Source organism: Gekko japonicus, unplaced genomic scaffold, assembly GCF_001447785.1.
Source record: "Gekko japonicus isolate JY-2015 unplaced genomic scaffold, Gekko_japonicus_V1.1 scaffold18, whole genome shotgun sequence".
Classification (NCBI taxonomy): domain Eukaryota; kingdom Metazoa; phylum Chordata; class Lepidosauria; order Squamata; family Gekkonidae; genus Gekko; species Gekko japonicus.
The window spans coordinates 3023992-3043345 of record NW_015170275.1 but is presented as its reverse complement, the minus strand read 5'-3'; the positions used below and the strand labels follow the sequence as shown (position 1 = coordinate 3043345).

General features: G+C 38.4%; 1 protein-coding gene across 1 annotated transcript in view; it reads left to right on the top strand.

Moving 5' to 3' along the window:
• Positions 1–19354, top strand: part of MAP3K15 (mitogen-activated protein kinase kinase kinase 15) — a 129694-nt gene that overhangs the window by 13643 nt on the left and 96697 nt on the right. Inside the window, exon 2 of the mRNA XM_015417615.1 lies at positions 19168–19307. Coding sequence (XP_015273101.1) covers positions 19168–19307 — 140 coding nt within the window. The remainder of the gene's footprint in view (positions 1–19167; positions 19308–19354) is intronic.

The following is a 19354-nucleotide window of genomic DNA, read 5'->3' as shown; positions in this document are numbered from 1 at the left end:
AAGAGAAAGAAAAGGAGGGAAAGGAAAGAAGTGACATAGGCATATTGGGGGTGACACCATGGTTTTTGGGCAAACGTCTGTGGTAAAATCAGCCTCAAACCGTAGAGTTTCCCCCCCCCCAAAAAAAAACAGAGCGTAGGCATGTTGCGTTTGTTTCTGGCGATGTTGCTGTTGGAGTGGGAATATTTTCCTGATGGCCAGCAGCAGGCAGGAACTCACAAAATTAGGGGGTTCCCGCCCTCAACTGGGGAATGGCAACCCTATTAGTGACTTTTTGTGTCAAGTACCAAAGCAGACATCTACCCAGTTGTTGTTGTTATTCAGTCACACAGTCGAGTCCAAGTCTTTGCGACCCCATGGACCACATCACGCCAGGCCCTCTTGTCTTCCGTCGTGCTCCGGAGTTTGCTTAATTTCATGTTCGTTGCCTCGATAACACTGTCTAACCATCTCATCCTTTGCCATCCCCTTCTTCTTTGACCTTCAATCTTTCCCAGCATCAGGGTCTTCCCCAGTAAGTGCTCCCTTCTCATTTGGTGGCCAAAGTATTTAAGCTTCAGCTTCAGTATCTGGCCTTCCAGGGAACAGTTAGGGTTGATTTTTTTTAGGATTGACTGATTTGATCTCCTTGCAGTCCAGGGGACTGTCAAGAGTCTTCTCCAGCACCATAGTTCAAAAGAATCTATTCTTCGGCGCTCGGCCTTCCTTATAGTCCAACTCTCGCAGCCATACAGTACTACTGGGAATACCATTGCTTTGTCCATATGAACTTTTTTTTAATTAAACTCTCCTAAAAAGGAGAGAATTTTATTGCTTTAAATTTTACAGAAAAAAGGGAGGGTATATAGAGGGATTAAGAAAAGGGTGAGTGATGAGTAATTTAGTATATTAATCTTTCATCAGTATTAGTACAGTCCATAGCTTCCACCATGAGCGGTCGATCTTCTTGCTTCATTACCTGTCAAAGATAAAAATTAGTTAGGTTTGTAAAGTCCTTTTGGGTTAATATTAATAATGTCCTTGCAGCACTCTCAAAAGTTCATCAGACGTTGGGGCGTCTGCCTTTCTTCTCTCTTAAATTGTAGGAGACACCTCCTGCCGCTCCTTTCTCCTCCGGTTCTTCGTCTCCTCCTTCCGGATTGCTGTCCTCGTCGCTGCTGAAGATTTTCCACTTAGCGAGTTCTGCTTCCTCCACTGAGCTGGCATGTCTCTTCAAAAACTCTTGTGCTTTGAAAATGGAGTCAATCTTCTCTCTCTTGTCTTTAAACTTAAAGACCAGTCCTTCTGGAAACAACCACCTGTAATTAATTTGACGGTTTTGCAAGAATGTGGTCAGTCCTTTATATGCCTTCCGCTTCTGTCGAATTTAAAATGGTACATCTTTTAAAATCCTTATAGTTTGCTCTCCAATTTTCAAGGGTGTTGCTGAGGTCGCTTTGAGGATCTGATCTCTTACACGTTGTTTGGTAAATTTGACAACCACTTCAGCTGGCAGATTATTTTTCTTTGTAAAGTTAGAATAGGATCTGTATACCAGATCCATTTCTTCACTTAGTTTATCCGCTTCACTGCCCATCAGTGGTGCCAACACTTCCGTTAATATACTTCTGAGATCTTCTTTTTCCGCTTCTTGAATTCCTTGAAATCGGAGAGTCAAATTTGATTTTTCCATTTGTAACATCAGTAACTTATTTTCTTGCATTTCTTGCTTTCTTTCCATTTTGCTGACCTTCTTCTTGATTTTCTGCGTATCTTCTGCTGAAACCAGACATTTCTTTGCAATCTCCTCCATTTTCTTGGCTGTGTCCGTTAACTGTGTCTGTTGACTGCTGAGAACACTCTCCATGCTTACTAAAGTTTGGCTGATTTTCTGCATCTGATCCAGCAGAGGGCAAAGGATCTCACTTTCTTGATGATTGACAGCCGTACCGGAGAGGCGGGAACTAGGACCGGAAGTGACTATTAGCTTCTTCACTTGCTTTTCCTTCTCCTTGTCTTTTTTAGCCCCTGACATCTTGGCTATTTGTTTACTTTTTAAAAGTCCGTGCCGCACTGCTTGGGAAACAATCCCTTTTCTTCGCTTTAACAGAATTCCCAAAAGGTAACTTTGCTTCTTTAAATTTCACTCCCCCCTTACTCTGCTTACAATCCCAGTCTTATCGGGGGGGGCATTCCACCCTCCTCCCTCCTCTTCAGCGCTTGTTCGATGGGGGGGGAGATGCGCTTATATCTTTTTGCGCTTTCGATCGACAACTCACAGTTTGCAGCCATTCACTTTCACTTTCCACTTTCATTCGCTTCATCACTCTGCGAAGTCCGGTGGCGTTGCTAGTCCCCGTACGAGGCACTGCCGTGGCAGGGCCTTTGGGGCACGGGGCGAGCCTCAATTTCTGACCAATCGGGCCGGTAAAGAGGTTCTTCCCCGGTGCGCCCCGGTTCGGAGCCTTTAACTAAGGCTCCTTAGGGTCTCCGCTTGTGCGGATCTCCCCCCCACCGCGTGTGGGCGAATCAACTCTGGGAGCGTCCCGAGAGTGCGACCGCCATTCGCGCCGCCAAAACTGGAAGTCCATATGAACTTTTTTTGGGCAGGGTGATGTCTCTACTTTTTATTATGCTGTCTAGGTTTGCCATCGCTTTCCTCCGAAGGAGCAGGCGTCTTTTAATTTCATGGCTGCAGTCACCGTCTGCAGTGATCTTGGATCCCAGGAATGTGAAGTCTGTCACTGCTTCCATGACTTTTCCTTCTATTTCCCAAGGAATGATGGGGCCGGATGCCATGATCTTGGGTTTTTTGATGTTGAGCTTCAAGCCCACTTTTGCGCTCTCCTCTTTTACCCTGAGCAAGAGGTCCTCTTCACTTTCTGCCATTAGAGTGGTATCACCTGCATATCTCAGGTTGTTGATTTTTTTCACAGCAATCTTAGTTCCGGCTTCTGAATCACCCAGGCTGGCATTTCGCATGATGTACTCTGCATATAGATTAAATAAGGAAAGGGACAATATACATCCTTGTCGTACTCCTTTTCCTATGTTAAACCAATCAGTTCCATATCTTGTTCTAACTGTCACTTCTTCTTTTTTTTGGTAAACTCTGTCACTTCTTGACCCTTATACCAATTTCTCAAGAGACATGTGAGGTGGTCTCCATCTCTTTAAGTACTTGCCATAGTTTGTTGTGATCTTTTTCTGGTACTCTCATGCTTTCTCCATAATCTAGCGAATGTTGGCAATTTGATCTCTCATTCCTCTACCTCTTCGAAACCCAGCTTGTACTTCTGACAGTTCTCTATCCACGTACTGCTGAAGCCTAGCTTGTAGGATCTTTAGCATGACCAACATAAATATTTTGTAAGCAAAAGTGTTTGTCCACATACAGATCTTTGTTGTAGGTCAGTGTCATGCAGAAACTGAAAGAGAAAGAGGGAGAGTGAAATCAGCACAATTCTAGATTTTGTTGTCCCTGCTTCAGTTTATCTGAAGTGTTTAGATAAGAACTCAGAATTTGCTTAAAGGCTGTACTGCATATGCCAGTTTTGCATAGTGCAAGACTGTAAACCACTCTCATCCAGGTTGAAAATGTAAATTAGCTGTATAAAAACAATTTTTTTAAGTAACTATGAGGTTTGGTGCAGCATTTCTCACTGCTTGAAGGAGCAGGGTCTTTGTAGATGCAAAGAGTAGCTAGTTTCAATGGGAAGCACTTTGGCAAAACAGCTAAAAAACTTCTTCTGTGCATTGCTGTTACCACCATCATTGTTGTTACGTATGACTCCCATTTGCAATGTGCAACGTATTGTGTATAAAATCAAATAATCAAATTAAAAAGAAAGAAAACTATCACAACAAAGTAATGGCTCTAATACAAAAAGAAAACCAGATACCTTGCCCAAAGGAGAGAAAAAATCAGCCAAGGTTTAATTTTATAATGGAAAGAATACAAAGTTGTTGTAAGGTAGGCTTTGCTGGGCAGAAAGTCCCAAAGCATAAGAGTAACTACCAAGAAAAGCTGCTGTTCTTTCTGGTTTGGGTGTGTAAAACATGACTGAAAATAAAAGCTTTTGGTTTTTAGTGTCAGTGAGACAGAAGCCAGTAGTACAAAGATAAGATTACAAATTGGTATGCTGTGTCTCCATCTGGTATTTTGGCTGTCTTCCATTCAGTGCAGTGTGAGAACGTAAGCGAAAAATGGTCACGATTTGTGGGAAATAATTTTCCATATTACAGCACCTGCCCCTCTGCACATAAAGGTTGCCACGCTATTTAAGCCACTCCTGTCATTTGCCGTGCGTTTGCCTCGTTTAATGCACAACGCCTCCTTTTTCTCACCTTTACTGTCTCTTTCAGAGCCAGTGTGGTGGTTAGAGGCTAGGATTAGAGAGACCCAAGTTCAAATCCCAGCTCATGCTGTGGAAGCTCTGATGGGTGATCTTGGGCCATTTACACTCTCTTATCCCAATGTACTCCACTTTGGGTCCCCACTGGGGAGAAAGGCAGGGTACAAATGAATTGAATAAAATAAATCTGCTCCTGTGCTGTTCTTGTGTCAAAGATTTTAGGAAACTTGTGTTTTCCTGTCTGAGATCCTGGAGAGCCCCTGGGAATCAGATTAAGAAGGAATGCAGTGGCACTTTAAAGACTTAACACAGTTTATTCCAGCATAAGATGCTGTGAGTCAAACTTCACTATATCAGATGCGTCTCCAGTCAGGGTAGGTAGTAGCAAGTTAGACCAATATCTGTCAGTGCAAAACAGTTTAATATAAGACTGACCTGGATGATAGCACATTAATTTAAACAAGGTGTTGTGCTGACTTCCTAATCCACCCCAAGAAAGATTGTTCTGTTAGGCAGATAAACATGGTATGTTGGGTTTATTAAATTCTGCTCATGATAATAGGTAGATGGGCTAATGGCTGGGACTTCTGAGAGGTTGAGATTTTGCCCTGGAAATTAAGAAGTGAACAGGTCCAACTATTAGAACTCGGGCAGAGGGAGGTAAAACCCACAGTGCTGATGGATACACAACTGGCATCCATAACTCAGGAGCCCTCTATCCAACTTCATTTGGTAAGCAAATGATAGCCAAGTTACCTATGGTTAATAATGTAGTAACTAAGCTGTTGAGAATGGTTTGCTGCAGTGAGCATATTTCACAAGTGGTCACAAATCTTCACTGGCACAATTTAATGCCATTATTGATCTTTAAATTCCCAAATAATTTGAGACCAGACTGTTTTGAAGGGCCAGTTTTTCCCATACAAACTTGCCTATCCATTAAAATTTCCATTGGACATCTTTCCCCAGACCGTCTTTCCTTTAGTTAGGCAGGTGCCTATCAGAGACCTTTTCTCTGGTTATGCCTTTCCTGGGAGACCTCCATTTCATTACCATTTTTGTCATCTTTTGATATGCCAGTGAAGTCAGTCCCATTGTGGCAGAAAGGTAGCATGAATGTTTAAAAATAATAAAATAAAACTGAACTAAAATAAATGTCATAGCAATGCTGGTCTAGATACAAAGTTGCGCAAAGTGTCTGTAGTTGTGAGACCCTACATTTTGGGGGTATCTATCATATTAACACTAAAAGTAGGCACTGATATCACCTATCTTCTATACAACACCTTTTGTCTTGAAAACTCATTATCTATCTATCATCTATCTATCATCTATCTATCTATCATCTATCAATCAATCTATGATAGATAATGAGTTTTTGAGACAAAGGCTGCTGCCACACACACTAAGTAATCCACTTTCAATCCACTTTCAGTGCACTTTCAAAGTGGATTTTGCCAGTTCACACAGTAAAACGCCAGTTGGAAAGTGCACTGAAAGTGGATTGAAAGTGGATTATTTAGCGTGTGTGGCAGCAGCCAAAAGGTGTTGTATAAGTGAGATCAGTGCCTACTTTTAACATTAGTGTTATTGATGCTTTTAGTCCAAGGAGAAAAGTTAGATTTATTTTATCATATTAAAGGCAAGAGACAAGGGAAAAAAATACAAAGTAACAGCACAAAACAATGGTAACTAAATTGTCATCTAACAAGAGAATCTCTAAACAGGAAGAGATTAACAACAATGACGTAGCACCATCAATTTGCATAATACCATCCAAACCTACCGTTGTCTTTCCACAATGAGTAAAACAAAAGCGAGGGAAAGGTGCAGATTAATGGGAGAAAAACATGCATTTATTCTACTTGCACATTCTTATGCTCAGGGAAAGAAGATAATGTCAAAGGTTTCACAGGAAAGGTGGGGGCCTGTGGATGGATTTGAAGGAAATAAGGCATGCAGTTTTCTGGAGGTATATAAAGGGGAGGAGGGAAATTTTTGAAAGAGTCATTTGGAAGAACAGTAGAGGGATTATGGTAATAAGGTAACAGATCTGACCTTGCATTGGGTACCATCTCCATTTCATTAAAGTTAATGGCAGTGCTCCCACAGAATGTAATGGTGCAGGTTTATATTCTCCCTAGATGTTAAAGCGAAAAGTACCACAGTTTGTATCTAAAAAAACTAGTCATTTAATTATTATAACACAGGCATTTCTTTTCCAATAACATTTTATTGGTATAATACAATAGTATTAAGAAAACATAACAATCACATTTTTATAACATTAGCCAAGTCCATAATGAACTAAAGAACAGTTAAACATATTAACCAGTATAATATGAATAAAAAATGTAAGCATTGAAAGATGATGTATAATTCAATAAACTTTGGAACAAAATACCTTGTTTTTACAATGTATTCTAATTAAAGCCTGTTCTGTTCGCTGTTATTAACTCAATAAAGTGCCTTCTGCCCTCTAAACTATCAATAGGCATTCAATAGCATATCTAACAATGTGAAAAACAAAGTGAACCTATAAACCATAAACAATTTACCGTGAGGATATCAGTATTTTGCTATATCTATGTAGTTTCAATAAACAATATTCATTTGAACCATATATAAGTCATTATATCAATTTAATATAGTTATTCCAGGATGCTGAAATGAATTTTTCTTCTGTTAAGGCTTCTAGAATAGGAAACCATTTAACTTTGAACCCAAAATGTGCAATGTTCCCTTTATTTCTGTTAACTTTAGCTGTGATTTCTTTTGATACACTTAAAATACATTCTAATGTTATAATAATCAGAAAACATTTTCTTATCAAAGCAGATGTAATTCATTTGACACCTGAACATTGCAAATAAGCAAGGCAGCTATTTTAAGTCACTGATGAGTGTTCTAGGAGAATGCTGATAGATGTAGCGTTTGGGTACAATTGTAACTCAATACCATTGGTAGTATATATTTAGGAATAGCAGTGTCTGACTGTGCCTGTTACTTCCTGCTGGAGTTCATTGCATGCTGCATTCACAAAATAGTAGATAATAGAGGCCAAAATTACCTGGTGGGTCACCATGGTTTTGGGTTTTGGTATTTTTTTGGTTTTGTTGTTGTTGTATTTATTTAGCACAATAAACATCAGGTAGTCATAATATCTTCATGTATATATGTGCAAAAATAGCTTGGAAGATTAATTTATTGCACAGATATGTGCTGAGTGCTGTGCTTTACATTCAAGGTGACACTGTCTGCCAAGAGAGCTTATCTATCTTTAAAGTGAAGAAGACTGAGCAAGACAGAAGTGAATACAAACTGATAAGATAGGAAAATACCTGAATAGGAGAAAAACATATTGTGCAGAAATTGTCCTGAAAATGAGATGATTCTGCTTTGGAAAACCTTTCTGAAGGAGTGAATTTAGAAGTGGAAAAGATTTAAAAATGAGATGATGTCAGAAGGAATTGTGCTGAGTAGGAGAAAGAGGCAAAAAAAACTGTGCAAAGGAAGCAAGAAGAGGAGTAAAAGCCCCTTTCAGATGTTATTAATGCATGTAGTGGGAGGCAACAGCACTGGAACTACACAATGTACTAACTGCTGTTGTCCCGATACGTTTGGTTGTCATGTTGTCTGAAAGGGGCAATGCATAGGTTTTGCATGCACATATGGCTTTGGTACATGCTACATGGAACTCTGATTTTTTTAGGGTTCTGGTACTGAAGCTGAAAATCTATGGGTTTTTTTTAGACCACATGGTGACCATGCATGATGATCTATGCATAGTTGGTAGTCTCCTGATATGTAGAGTCATATAATCTGAAAAGGGCTAAGGTGAATTCAGTAGGAGTTCAAGCATGTTTATGACTGTGAAATCCCTATACCTAATGCACAAGGGCTGACCCTCATGCAGGTAGGAAAATCCACACAATAGCCACAGCCATAGCTACCAGGAGATAGGTTTGCAGAAAAATCTAAAACTGTATAAAAGTGGGGGGGGGGATGGGATAAAGGGAGCAGCTCTTTCCACAAAAACTTTGTCAGGCTTTCAAACTGTGCTTCTTTAACGAGAATGTTTAAACGAATGCCTTATTTTTATTTTGTTGGTGGAATGCCATACTGTTTTTGTGCCATTGCAATTCTAGTTCTTTGTTACTTGCCTTGAGTATTTTATTTCTATTTTATTTATGTTATTTATAGTCCACCTTTCTTGCAGGGGCTCAAGGCAGATTATACATAGTGAGTCAGTGCAGTCAACAAAAGGGAACATTCAGCAAACAATGGAGTGGTGGTGGTAGAAAGTGCCGTCGAGTCACAGCTGACTTATGGCAACCCCATGGGGTTTTCAAGGCAAGAGACATTCAGAGGTGGTTTGCCATTGCCTGCCTCCATGTCACAGCCCTAGTATTGTTTGGAGGTCCCCCGTCGAAATACTAGCCCGGGCTGATCCTGCTTAGCTTCCGAGATCTTGTGAGATCAGGCTAGCTTAGGCTATCCAGGTCAAGACTTAAACAATGAATTGGGATTGTAGAAGTCTGGAACCAGCTAGAAACAATTGAAGCATAGCATCATGTATATGACACATTAAGCAAGGCAGAAATTAACTAATAGGCTCCTACTCCTATACAGCAGTACAGACCACAGTCCCTAATCTTTTATCCATGTAACTTTGTAAACCATTTTGTACAGTGAAACTGTCATCTGTGCAGATGACTGAATTGAAAAATTCAGTTTTGCATAGTTTGTGGAAAGCCAGGAGAGTGGAAGCCGTTCTATGAGGTGGGAGCCATAATGTAGAAAGCACACATATGGGCACTTGTTGATTTTGCCCATTTGCAAGTTGGCACACGCAGAAGGCCTTGCTCAGATAAGCAAATCTGTTGTGGTGGAGCATGGTGGGAGAGGTGGTCCCACAAATAAGAGAGGCCATAGCTATGAATGGCTTTGTACGTGATAGCCAATGCCTTAAATTAAGCCTGGTAACAAATGGACAGCCAGTGAAATGTCTGCAGAATGGGAGTAATATGCCTGTTCCATCTAGTACCATGCTATTAGTATGAGGATTTATTATTTATTTATCATATGGCAGAGTTACACACAGGAAGCATATAATAATTAAAAATATGTAACGAAGTAAATACAACGGTTATGTAGACAGATTGGGCAATCCCTCTAAATACTAATATCTAAATTTTCAATCCACTCACTCACAGCTGGGGAGTACAGAGAGCTCTGTCGCAGCTCCCTGGAAAGCATGACACTCACATTCCTGTGACAGATGGAAAATAGTTTGGTGGGCTGCACCACAATCGCATTCGGCTCCTAGTATTTTGCCCCATTTAGACAGCAAGTCTGCACAACTGCCAAAGCCTGTTCGTATTCTATTAGCCATTTTCCATACTTTATGTGGCAGGTCAACTCCTGCAGGCCTGTCATTGGTATTTATCAGGTTAAGGATATCGGGTAGAATTGATTTAATCCATTTTTGCAACCATTCATTCCATAGATTGAAATTTTGTGATTACAAGGTTTGTGCAGATCTTATTGCTGGGTGCTGGGACTTTAGTCGGGATAGGCCCGCATGCGCCATGTCTTTGTGAATAGGCAACTCTCTGTTTTAAATGATCTTTCTATATTCACTTGCCTTCGGAGATGCGGGGGAGCAACATGGTACAATGTAGGTAGCCAATAGGTCGGAGTGGGTTTAATACATCCACTGATGACTCTCATTGTTTTATTGAGTGAGACATCAAGTTTGTGGACATGGGGGCTGTTGAGCCACACTGAAGCATCATAATTTGCAGTACTGTACACCAACCCCAAAGCTGAGCATCTAAGTGTTGTAGCAGACGCACCCCAAGTTGTACCATGTAATTTTTGGAGAATGTTGTTTTGCGTGCATATTTTCGCTACTACATTGGCAAGATGGTGTTTCAAGCTCAAGGGTCCAGGGTAATGCCAAGGTACTTAGGTGTATGGTTGTGTGTAAGTCAGGTGCCATTAAGATAGACATTCAGTTCACGGTTGGCAAGATTGTTATTGAGATGGAAACAGGAGCATTTCCAATCCAGGTAACAGTTTACTGAACTTCCCCCCCCCCAGTTCAGCTTTCTATGAAGGCTAGTAGTTCTTTGCTATATGTGAAAAGTATCTCTGCTGGTAATTTTTTCTGTGAAGCTGTGCAGTTTCTATTTGCCCACTTTACCCTTACTCCAAACTGACTTCATGATGTGGATTGTGTTGGCTGTATGAACGTTAACTGGTGAGGATATCATTTTAAAATTGGTTTTGAAGCTGCTGGCAAGCAAGGCAGTAAACAGGCATGAAAAAATAATCATATAGGGCAGGGGTCCCCAACATGCTGCCCTTGGGCTCCATGGTGCCTACTGAAACCTTTCCTGGTGTTTTCAGAAAGTGAGCAAGGCCAGGTGGGGGTTTTGCCCAGCAAGACTTCTGATAGGCCATTGAATTTGATTGGCTGTGCAGATTTTTAAAAAATATTGCTTCGGTAGCAGCCTCCACCACATCATAGGGATCTTTATTGTGTGACTGAAGGTAAGCTGCAACACCCATTTTGTGGCTGGCTCTGCCTCCTATGGCAGCCATTTTGTGGCTGCACCCACCATGGTGTGTCAGAATTCCAGAATTGCCTACAGGCTCAAAAAGGTTGGGAAATCCTGATGTAGGGTTTTATGAGCCATGTTTCATACACACACACACAACAAACATTTGCACTTCACATTGAACAAGTTCTCTGGTGAGCAGTTTTTTTCAGCCTTCTCAAAAAACCCCCCAAACAATACTATTGGTAGTTTTAAATTCTCTTCAGAATGGTACATATTCCTTAAGAGTCCCACTTAAGAGACGGGAGCTCACTCCATCATGCGGCACACTCGGGTCTCGAACTGCTGAACTACCGACCTTCCACAGCCTGCAGTTCAGCGTCTTAACCACTTGAACCACCACAGCAGAGTTTAGCTCTGACTGAAAACAGTTTCATACTGACTGAGGGCTGGGAATGTTGGCAAGGAGGAGTGAGCCAGGAAAAGGGGTAGATCTAGTTATAAAAGAGATTCACTGCCCAGTTGAAAGGGAGATTGCTCGAATATTAGAGTGATGCCCAGTTGAAAGGGAGATTGCTCGAATATTAGAGTGATCCCTGTTGTGTTTAGAGAAGGAATCTGGATACTTGATACTGTATCCCTGCCTTCTGAAACCTGAAGAGTCAGTTAAACTCAAGAAAGTGGAGTGTTTAGGAAACACTGAAACCAAAGCCTGATGGGGGCGAGGCATCGCGAAGTTAATGGCGGACGCCTAGAGAAACGGCTCCCGAACCCAGCTCTACAAAATCGAAGCTACCCGACCTCAAACGACACCTACCTTCTCAAGTAATGGGGAAAACTGGACAGAAAAAAGGAAAGCTTCAAATAAGTTCATCCCCGCAGATCACGAAGCATTTCTCAATTTGTAATCCGAACCCGAAAGACGCATCGGGCAGAGAGAGGCTACCTAAAATGGCGGACGCGCTGCCGTCCTCACAGGAAACGGGAACCCTGCTTTCGAGACAGGAGTTTTTGGCTACAATCTCTGCACTTGAGGAAAGTATTAGCAATAAGCTACAAACAACCTTGCAACCAATTCAGGAACAGCTTAAAACGATGAAAGAAAACATGATTGAGGTTGCAAAGGCAGCAAATATGGCGTTGGAACAATCAGAGACCACAAACGATGAAATTAGGAGCCTGCAATCTTCGGAAGAATGGGCCAGAGAAAAAATAATGCTCCTGGAAAACAGACTTAAAGAAAGAAATCTGAAACTGAGAGGCATGGCTGAAAATCAAACTGGTGAGTCAGACTTAAAAGCTTTTATAAAATCTTGGCTAGCCTCTCAACTGCAGGAAGAGGGGATGGAAGCAATTCAGATTGAAAAAGCCTTCAGACTGGGCCCTAAAACAAGTCGAAATGAGAAATTCCCTAGAGACATTTTAATTACTCTATCTGATCTGCAAGCAAAAGAAATAATACTGAAGGCTTCTAGATCTAAAACTGGTTTACAATATCAAGGGGAAAAGATTTTAGTCCTCTTGGATTTATCTATGGAGACTTTACAAAAACGAAAGGATCTGAAACCCATCGTAGAAAAGCTCAACCATAACAAAATAAGATACAGATGGGCCCCTCCTAGCAACCTGATAGTAATCCATCGTGGTCAATGTTTGCAAGCCAAAGACCTAACATCAGGATATGACCTCTTAACTTCTCTGCAAATAGACTTTTCCAGACCTCCCTCACCGAGATCAGATACTTCTTGAATACTACCAACACTATTGAGAATAGGGGATTTTCAAAAGAAATAGATCAAAAAGGTTATATATAGTAGACAGATGTTACTAAGTTTATATATTAACAAGAAAGAAAAGGTGTCTTAAATTTAAAATTAAAAGGAAAACTTGAAATATAAGGGTAGTTGAAATACAATAAGTTGCCAATTTAAGATAGAGCTGGGCTAGGTTAGCCTTCTTTTTTGCTTCCTTTTTTTCAGGTAAATATAGAATACAGTGTTAGCTGTATGCACAAAGTTATAAAGAGATTAGGTCTCTGGACTGAGGCCTAATGGTTTAAATGTTGGTTTTGTTTAAGTGTGATGTTATGTAAAATGGTTTTAAGACTGCTTATACGCCTGGTTATAGATTTTATAATGCAACTTGTTAATTTTAAGCCCATAATTATTATACAGATAATAGCAAAGGTTTTTATTTTCCAGAAAACTTTGGTAAGAAATATTCAAAAAAATATTTTTAATAATTTTTTGAAAGAGATATTGAATGTTATAATCACTGTTAGTATAATGTTTAGTTTTTAAGTAAAAAATGGTGGCACACTGGAAAATAGTCTGTATTAATTGTAGAGGCTTGAATGGTAGAATTAAAAACAAAAGGGTATCAACTGAATTGGTCAATTTAAAACCTGATGTATTAATGCTTCAAGAAACACATTTAAAGAACAAAGACTTACCTGTATTTAAGTCCAAGTGGTTTTCACAACAATTTCAAGCAATAGGTTCGTCAAAGTCAAGGGGGGTGGCGATATTATTTTCTAAGAATGTAAGATTTATTTGTACAGCTCAAGAAATTGATCCAATGGGCAGATTTATTTTTTTAAAGGTTTTATAGATGACAGCCAATATACCTTCGCCTCCATTTATGCCCCGAATGAGGGACAACTTGATTTTTTAAAGAAAACCATGGAAAGGTTAGATAAGTTCAAAATGGGTCCAATTTTATTGGGGGGAGACCTTAATAGCGTAATGAATCCTAAGTTAGATAGATCTGGAACCAAAGAGCTGTGGAAACCTGGGTCAAACAATAGGGAACATATCAGAACTTATGGAAATGTTAAACAGGTTGAATTTGTGTGATGTTTGGAGAACATTTAATACTGGAGTTCGTGATTATACCTTCTATTCTACTCGTCACAAGTCATTCTCAAGAATAGACTATATTTTGCTATCTAAATCTTTAATAAATAAAGTATTTAATACAGATATAGGGTTAAGAACAATATCGGACCATGCTTGGGTAGAGTGTTGCATTTTGAATAATGGCACAGAGAAAGTCACCAGACAATGGTCGTTGAATAAATTTATTTTGTTAGATCCAGTAGCAAATGCAGAAATAGAAGAGGAAATTAAAACTTTTTTTCATTTCAACTGAGATTGTGGTGTCTCTAAGGAAGTTACATGGGACGCGATGAAAGCAGTCATAATGGGTAAAGCCATAGCAGTAACCTCAGCCTATAACAAAAAGAAAAATATATTAAAGCAAACACTTTTAGATTCAATAAAAGATCTAGAACTGAAACATAAACAATCTGGTTCGAAAAAAGTATATAACCAGTTATTACAAGAACGCAAAAAATTGGATTCATTAGAAACGTCAAAAATCAAGAAACAACTTTTATTTACAAAACAAAAATATTGGTTTAAAAGCTCTAGGTCATTAAAAGTGTTATGGAAATTAAAAAAGGAAGTGGCAGAAAGGCATATAGATATTATTAAAAATAGTTCAGGAACCCAGGTTTCATCTTCTGAAGAGATATTGAAGGTTTTTACTCAATTTTACTAAAAATTATATAATTCTAATGCCCCAGACATAAAATCCATAGAAAATTATTTAAAATCAAATAAATTAATTAAGGAACTCACGTGTGAACATAAAAAATTTATAGAAAAAATATATCACAAGAAGAAATTTTAGAGAATATAAAAGCAATTAAACTTAATAAGTCACTAGGGAGAGACGGACTTCCAGGGGAATTTTATAAATCTTATGCAAAAACCATAGCACCACATCTAGCAGAGTTATGCGACTCGATATTATTAAAGGGTCAAATGCCACCTTCATGGTCACAGGCAAAAATAGTAATCCTCCCAAAACCAGAAAAAGACCTGACTAATGTTAAATCATATCGCCCCATTTCATTACTAAATAATGATTATAAAAATTTTACTTCATTAATGTCTAAAAGATTGAATCATATATTGGGGATTATATCCATAAAAACCAGACAGGATTTATTTCCAATAGAAACATCACAGATAATATTAGGAGAACTTTAAATTTAATTTTTTATAGTACCAAATTTCGAAAAAATGATTGTATATTAGCTTTAGATATAGAAAAAGCGTTTGACCAGGTGGAACCTTTATTTTTGCAATCAATCATTAAATTTTGGTATAAGGTTTCAAACGTTAATAAATTCCCTTTATACAGCACCCAAAGCTCAAATTAACATAAGTAACTTACTCTCAGAAGATTTTTTACTTACCAGGGGAACGAGACAGGGATGTCCCCTGTCTCTGTTGCTCTTTGCTCTAGCAGTAGAGCCATTGGCGAACTTAATAAGAAAATCTGAAAAAATAAGTGGTATAAAGATAAATCAAACTGAACATAGAATAAGTCTCTTTGCGGACGATTTAGTTTTATATATCTCAGATCCACTCCAGACCATCCCAGAATTAGAAACTATTTTGAAAGAATTTGGACAACACTCAGGCTTGACAATAAACAAGCTTAAATCTATATTATACCCTATAAATTTATCACCAGAATTGACAGTGAAAATAAAAACCAAATTCAGTTATAATTGGATTACTTCAACTTGGACTTATCTGGGGGTGAAAATTCCCTTAAACATTCAGGACCTTTTTAAACGTAATTTTGTAGATATGGCAGAATCTATAAAAAAACTACTAAAGAGATGGAACAAAGAAACATTAACGTGGCTTGAAAGACAATATGTGGTTAAGTCATTTGTTTTACCTACATTTATGTATTTGTTTAGAGCGTTACCTATATTGATTCCCATCCAAAACCTAAAAAAATGGTAAAAAAATTTTGAATCAATTTTATTGGACCTATAAGAGACATAGAATAAGATTTGAGACGCTAAGAAGACCAAAAAAACTAGGAGGAACGGCTTTTCCAGATTTGACCTTGTATTATGAGGCCTCAATTTTAGCTAGTTTACTTAGACTACAAAAAACAAAGTTAGAGGTGGAATGGATGGAAATAGAAGAATCATATTGTAAACCAAAGAGTTATATAGAACTGATTTGGCTAGGGAAAAAAGATCGCCCCAAAACAATTCAAGATAATCCTTTTATTAAAGCAATGTTACATTTTTGGAATAACAACAGGAAATTTTTAGCACCAGATTTTTCCCCAGCATCCTCCTTCGTGGGACAGCCATGGTTTAAACCTGCAGAAATACGAACATCATTTAGAACTTGGAGAGAGGCTTCAGTTATTAGAGTATATGATATCATTAAAAAGGGGCCATAATGACAAAAGAACAATTAGAAAAAAAATAGGAACACCAATTCCATGGTTTGAGTACCTACAAATACAAAAAATTTTAAACACACCAAGTATAAAAGGAGACCTGCATAAACCGCTTACGGATTTTGAGAAGATTTTAATTAGTAATCCAGACAAATTAAAAGGTTTGATTTCAAAAATATATATATGCTTGTTGAGCCCAACCTTTTCAATACAACCAACATATATTTCATCATGGCATAAAGATTTGGGATTAGAATTAACAAGCGAACAATGGAATTCAATTTGGTCCTCTCAAGCTTTACAATCACCATCGATTAATTGTACAACAAAATTATAAAATAATGTCAAGATGGTATGCAACACCTGTTCAAATAAACCATGTAAATAAAGCATACTCACCAAATTGCTGGAAATGTGGAAAACTGGGTACTTTTAAGCATTGTTGGTGGGAGTGCACAGTCACAAAATCATTTTGGCAAAAAAGTATTGATACATATAAATAAGTTAACAAAAATTAAGATTCCGAATACACTTGAATGTATATTACTAAATTATTGGCCTTTAAAATCTATTGATTCCTCTACAAAATCATTGGTAATTACTTTATTAACAGCAGCTAAAACATTAGTGGCACAATTTTGGAAAAAAACAACTTCCCCCCTGATTTCAATGTGGTATTCAAAAGTTTGGGATTATTTTATTATGAACAAGATTTCAACAGGCATTAATGTCCAGGATCCATATAAAGCGTATTTGTTGTTTTTACAGAAATGGGGAACGGTATTAGAAAACATAGATAAAAACCCTATAAGTAAATTTTCATTTGTTAACCATGAATATTATAATATAATGAAGTTGCCTTGATTAGTTATGTTAAGAAAAGGCAGTCTGTTGGCTTGTTGTAATATGTATGTTTAAGTTGTTGTTTAAATGTCAAAAACTTAAAGGTAAATTTTATAAGAATTGTTATATTGTTTATAAAATTTAAAAATAAATAAAAAATGTATTTAAAAAAAAAACCCAAAGCCTCTCGTCTTTAAGATTCTAATAATTCGTGAAAAGCTAAAAAACTTTCACTTGCTGGAAACATATCAAAGTGAAATTACTAAGTTACCTCAGAATTCATTATTGATTTACCTCAGACATTTTACCCCTGATTTCACCTGACCCCCCCCCACGTTGTCCCACGTTGAATAAAATACCTTGTTTATTTTTGAACATGTGCCGTTTTCAGAAGTTTAAAGAGGTGATCTTGTATCTTTCCTCAAGTTTTTGTGCTGAGCCAGCATCAAAATACAATTAAGTGACAGGGTGGGACAACCATCTTCAGTAAAGAAGAAAATAAAGGGGCTGCTCATCCAGAAAGGAAGGGATAATGAAGGGAACCGGGCTAGGTCCTCATAGAAGCGTGTAAAATGTATTTTTAAAAAATATAATGCCAACAGTGTAGTAGGTGCAAGCATACAATCTTTTCCAGGTTTTTTTGCATTTTAAATACATGATACAGGTTTTTTGTTTCCAAATTTCAACCTGACCCTACTTGGATCTGTCTATTTAGTGTAGGTTCCCCCCCCCCCATAATTATTACATTTATTTTATGTTGTTATAGTAATTGATTTTCATTTTATAAAACCTTGTGTATTCTGTTACTTCTGGAAGTATTCCTCAAGAAAAATACAACAGGTTTTTTCTAGTTTTAACCAGTATGCAGGTGGCAGCAATGATAGGGTAATACCATAACATCACAATACATTACTTAACTAAAACATACAACTCCTTAGTCCTTTCTTACTTTTGAATTGGAAATACTGAGCCTCTCTTCACACTAATGCCCAGATTGACTATTCCTGGTTCTCCAGTGAATGTACAACACTCCTCTCCAGTGGAACAAGTGAGAAGATACGCATACGTGTAATAACTCCATATATTTAAATACTCTCTGTCTTGTGTTTTGTGGCATCATATGGATTAGGTGTAAAAGATAAACTCACAGCAAAGCTGTTAGATGTACAGTGACCATTGCATTTGTTAAGTGCCTCAGCCGGTGTTGGTATTGCATTGTGAATGGAGTCCATCTTGGTCTCTTTCCAGATGGATGACTGCCTGCAAAGAATCAAAAGGGAAACAATAATAATGACTAGTGTTCACAACAAATAGCACGTGGGTTGGCTGCCCAGATGGGCGTAGGCCATGCGAAGGAGACTCGGGGAGGGGCAGAAGGATGGGAGGGGCACAGGGGCAAAGGAACCAATGCAGCAGCAGCCTGGGTGAGTGGCATGTGTGCTGCCTACAGGCTGTCTCTTAGCAGAAAAGGGAAATGCTGGCAATAGGAGGGTGTGGGAGGGGAGGAGCTTGGGGGGGAATAAAATGAGGTTTCAAAAGCAGATGAAGGAGGAAGTGATAGTTGGCTACCCCAAGTGGAGGAGAAGGAGCCAGGTGGAGCCTCCCATCCCATTCTGAGGCCTGTGGAAACCTCCCTCTGGACCAGATGCAAGGTGGCAGACTGTAAACCACCTCAGGAAGAGCAGGGCACAGCCTCACAGCTAGAATAATTACATGCGTGAGAAATATCAGAAGACTTAAAAGCCTTTACATTAACTTATGTAATGTAATATGTCTTCTGACTGATAACATAAATGCAGACTTCTTCTTCTTCTTTTTACCAAAATGGATATTTTGCTTTTGGACATGGGCACTTAATTTGAAGCAAAATCAATATACAGGTTCTTTTTAAATCATTATTCAGATACATTGCACTAGACTTCAAAAATGGGAATCCAGATTTTCCTTCCGCCCTATAACCAGAGGTTTCAACATTATTTTACCAGAAAATATAAATTAATGTAGAGATTTTTTTTCCTTGCTAGCTTTTATCAATTTTTTGTATGTATTTATTTTATTTAATTAAAACACTTGCATGCTGCCTTTCCACCCAACTTAGGGTCCTCTAGACAATGTTAAAATGCAGATAAACATATATATTGCAGATGTTGCAGTAGTGGATATGAGTGATGTTTCCAGACAACCATCCTTATTCTACCATCTTGGAGTACGTGAAAGCTTTGACATGGCCAATAATGTTATACTCTACAATGACACTGATGCTGATACTGCTCAGTCACTGAAGGTAGGATTCCATTTATTCCCTAGTTGGGTGTCATCGTGAATTACTTC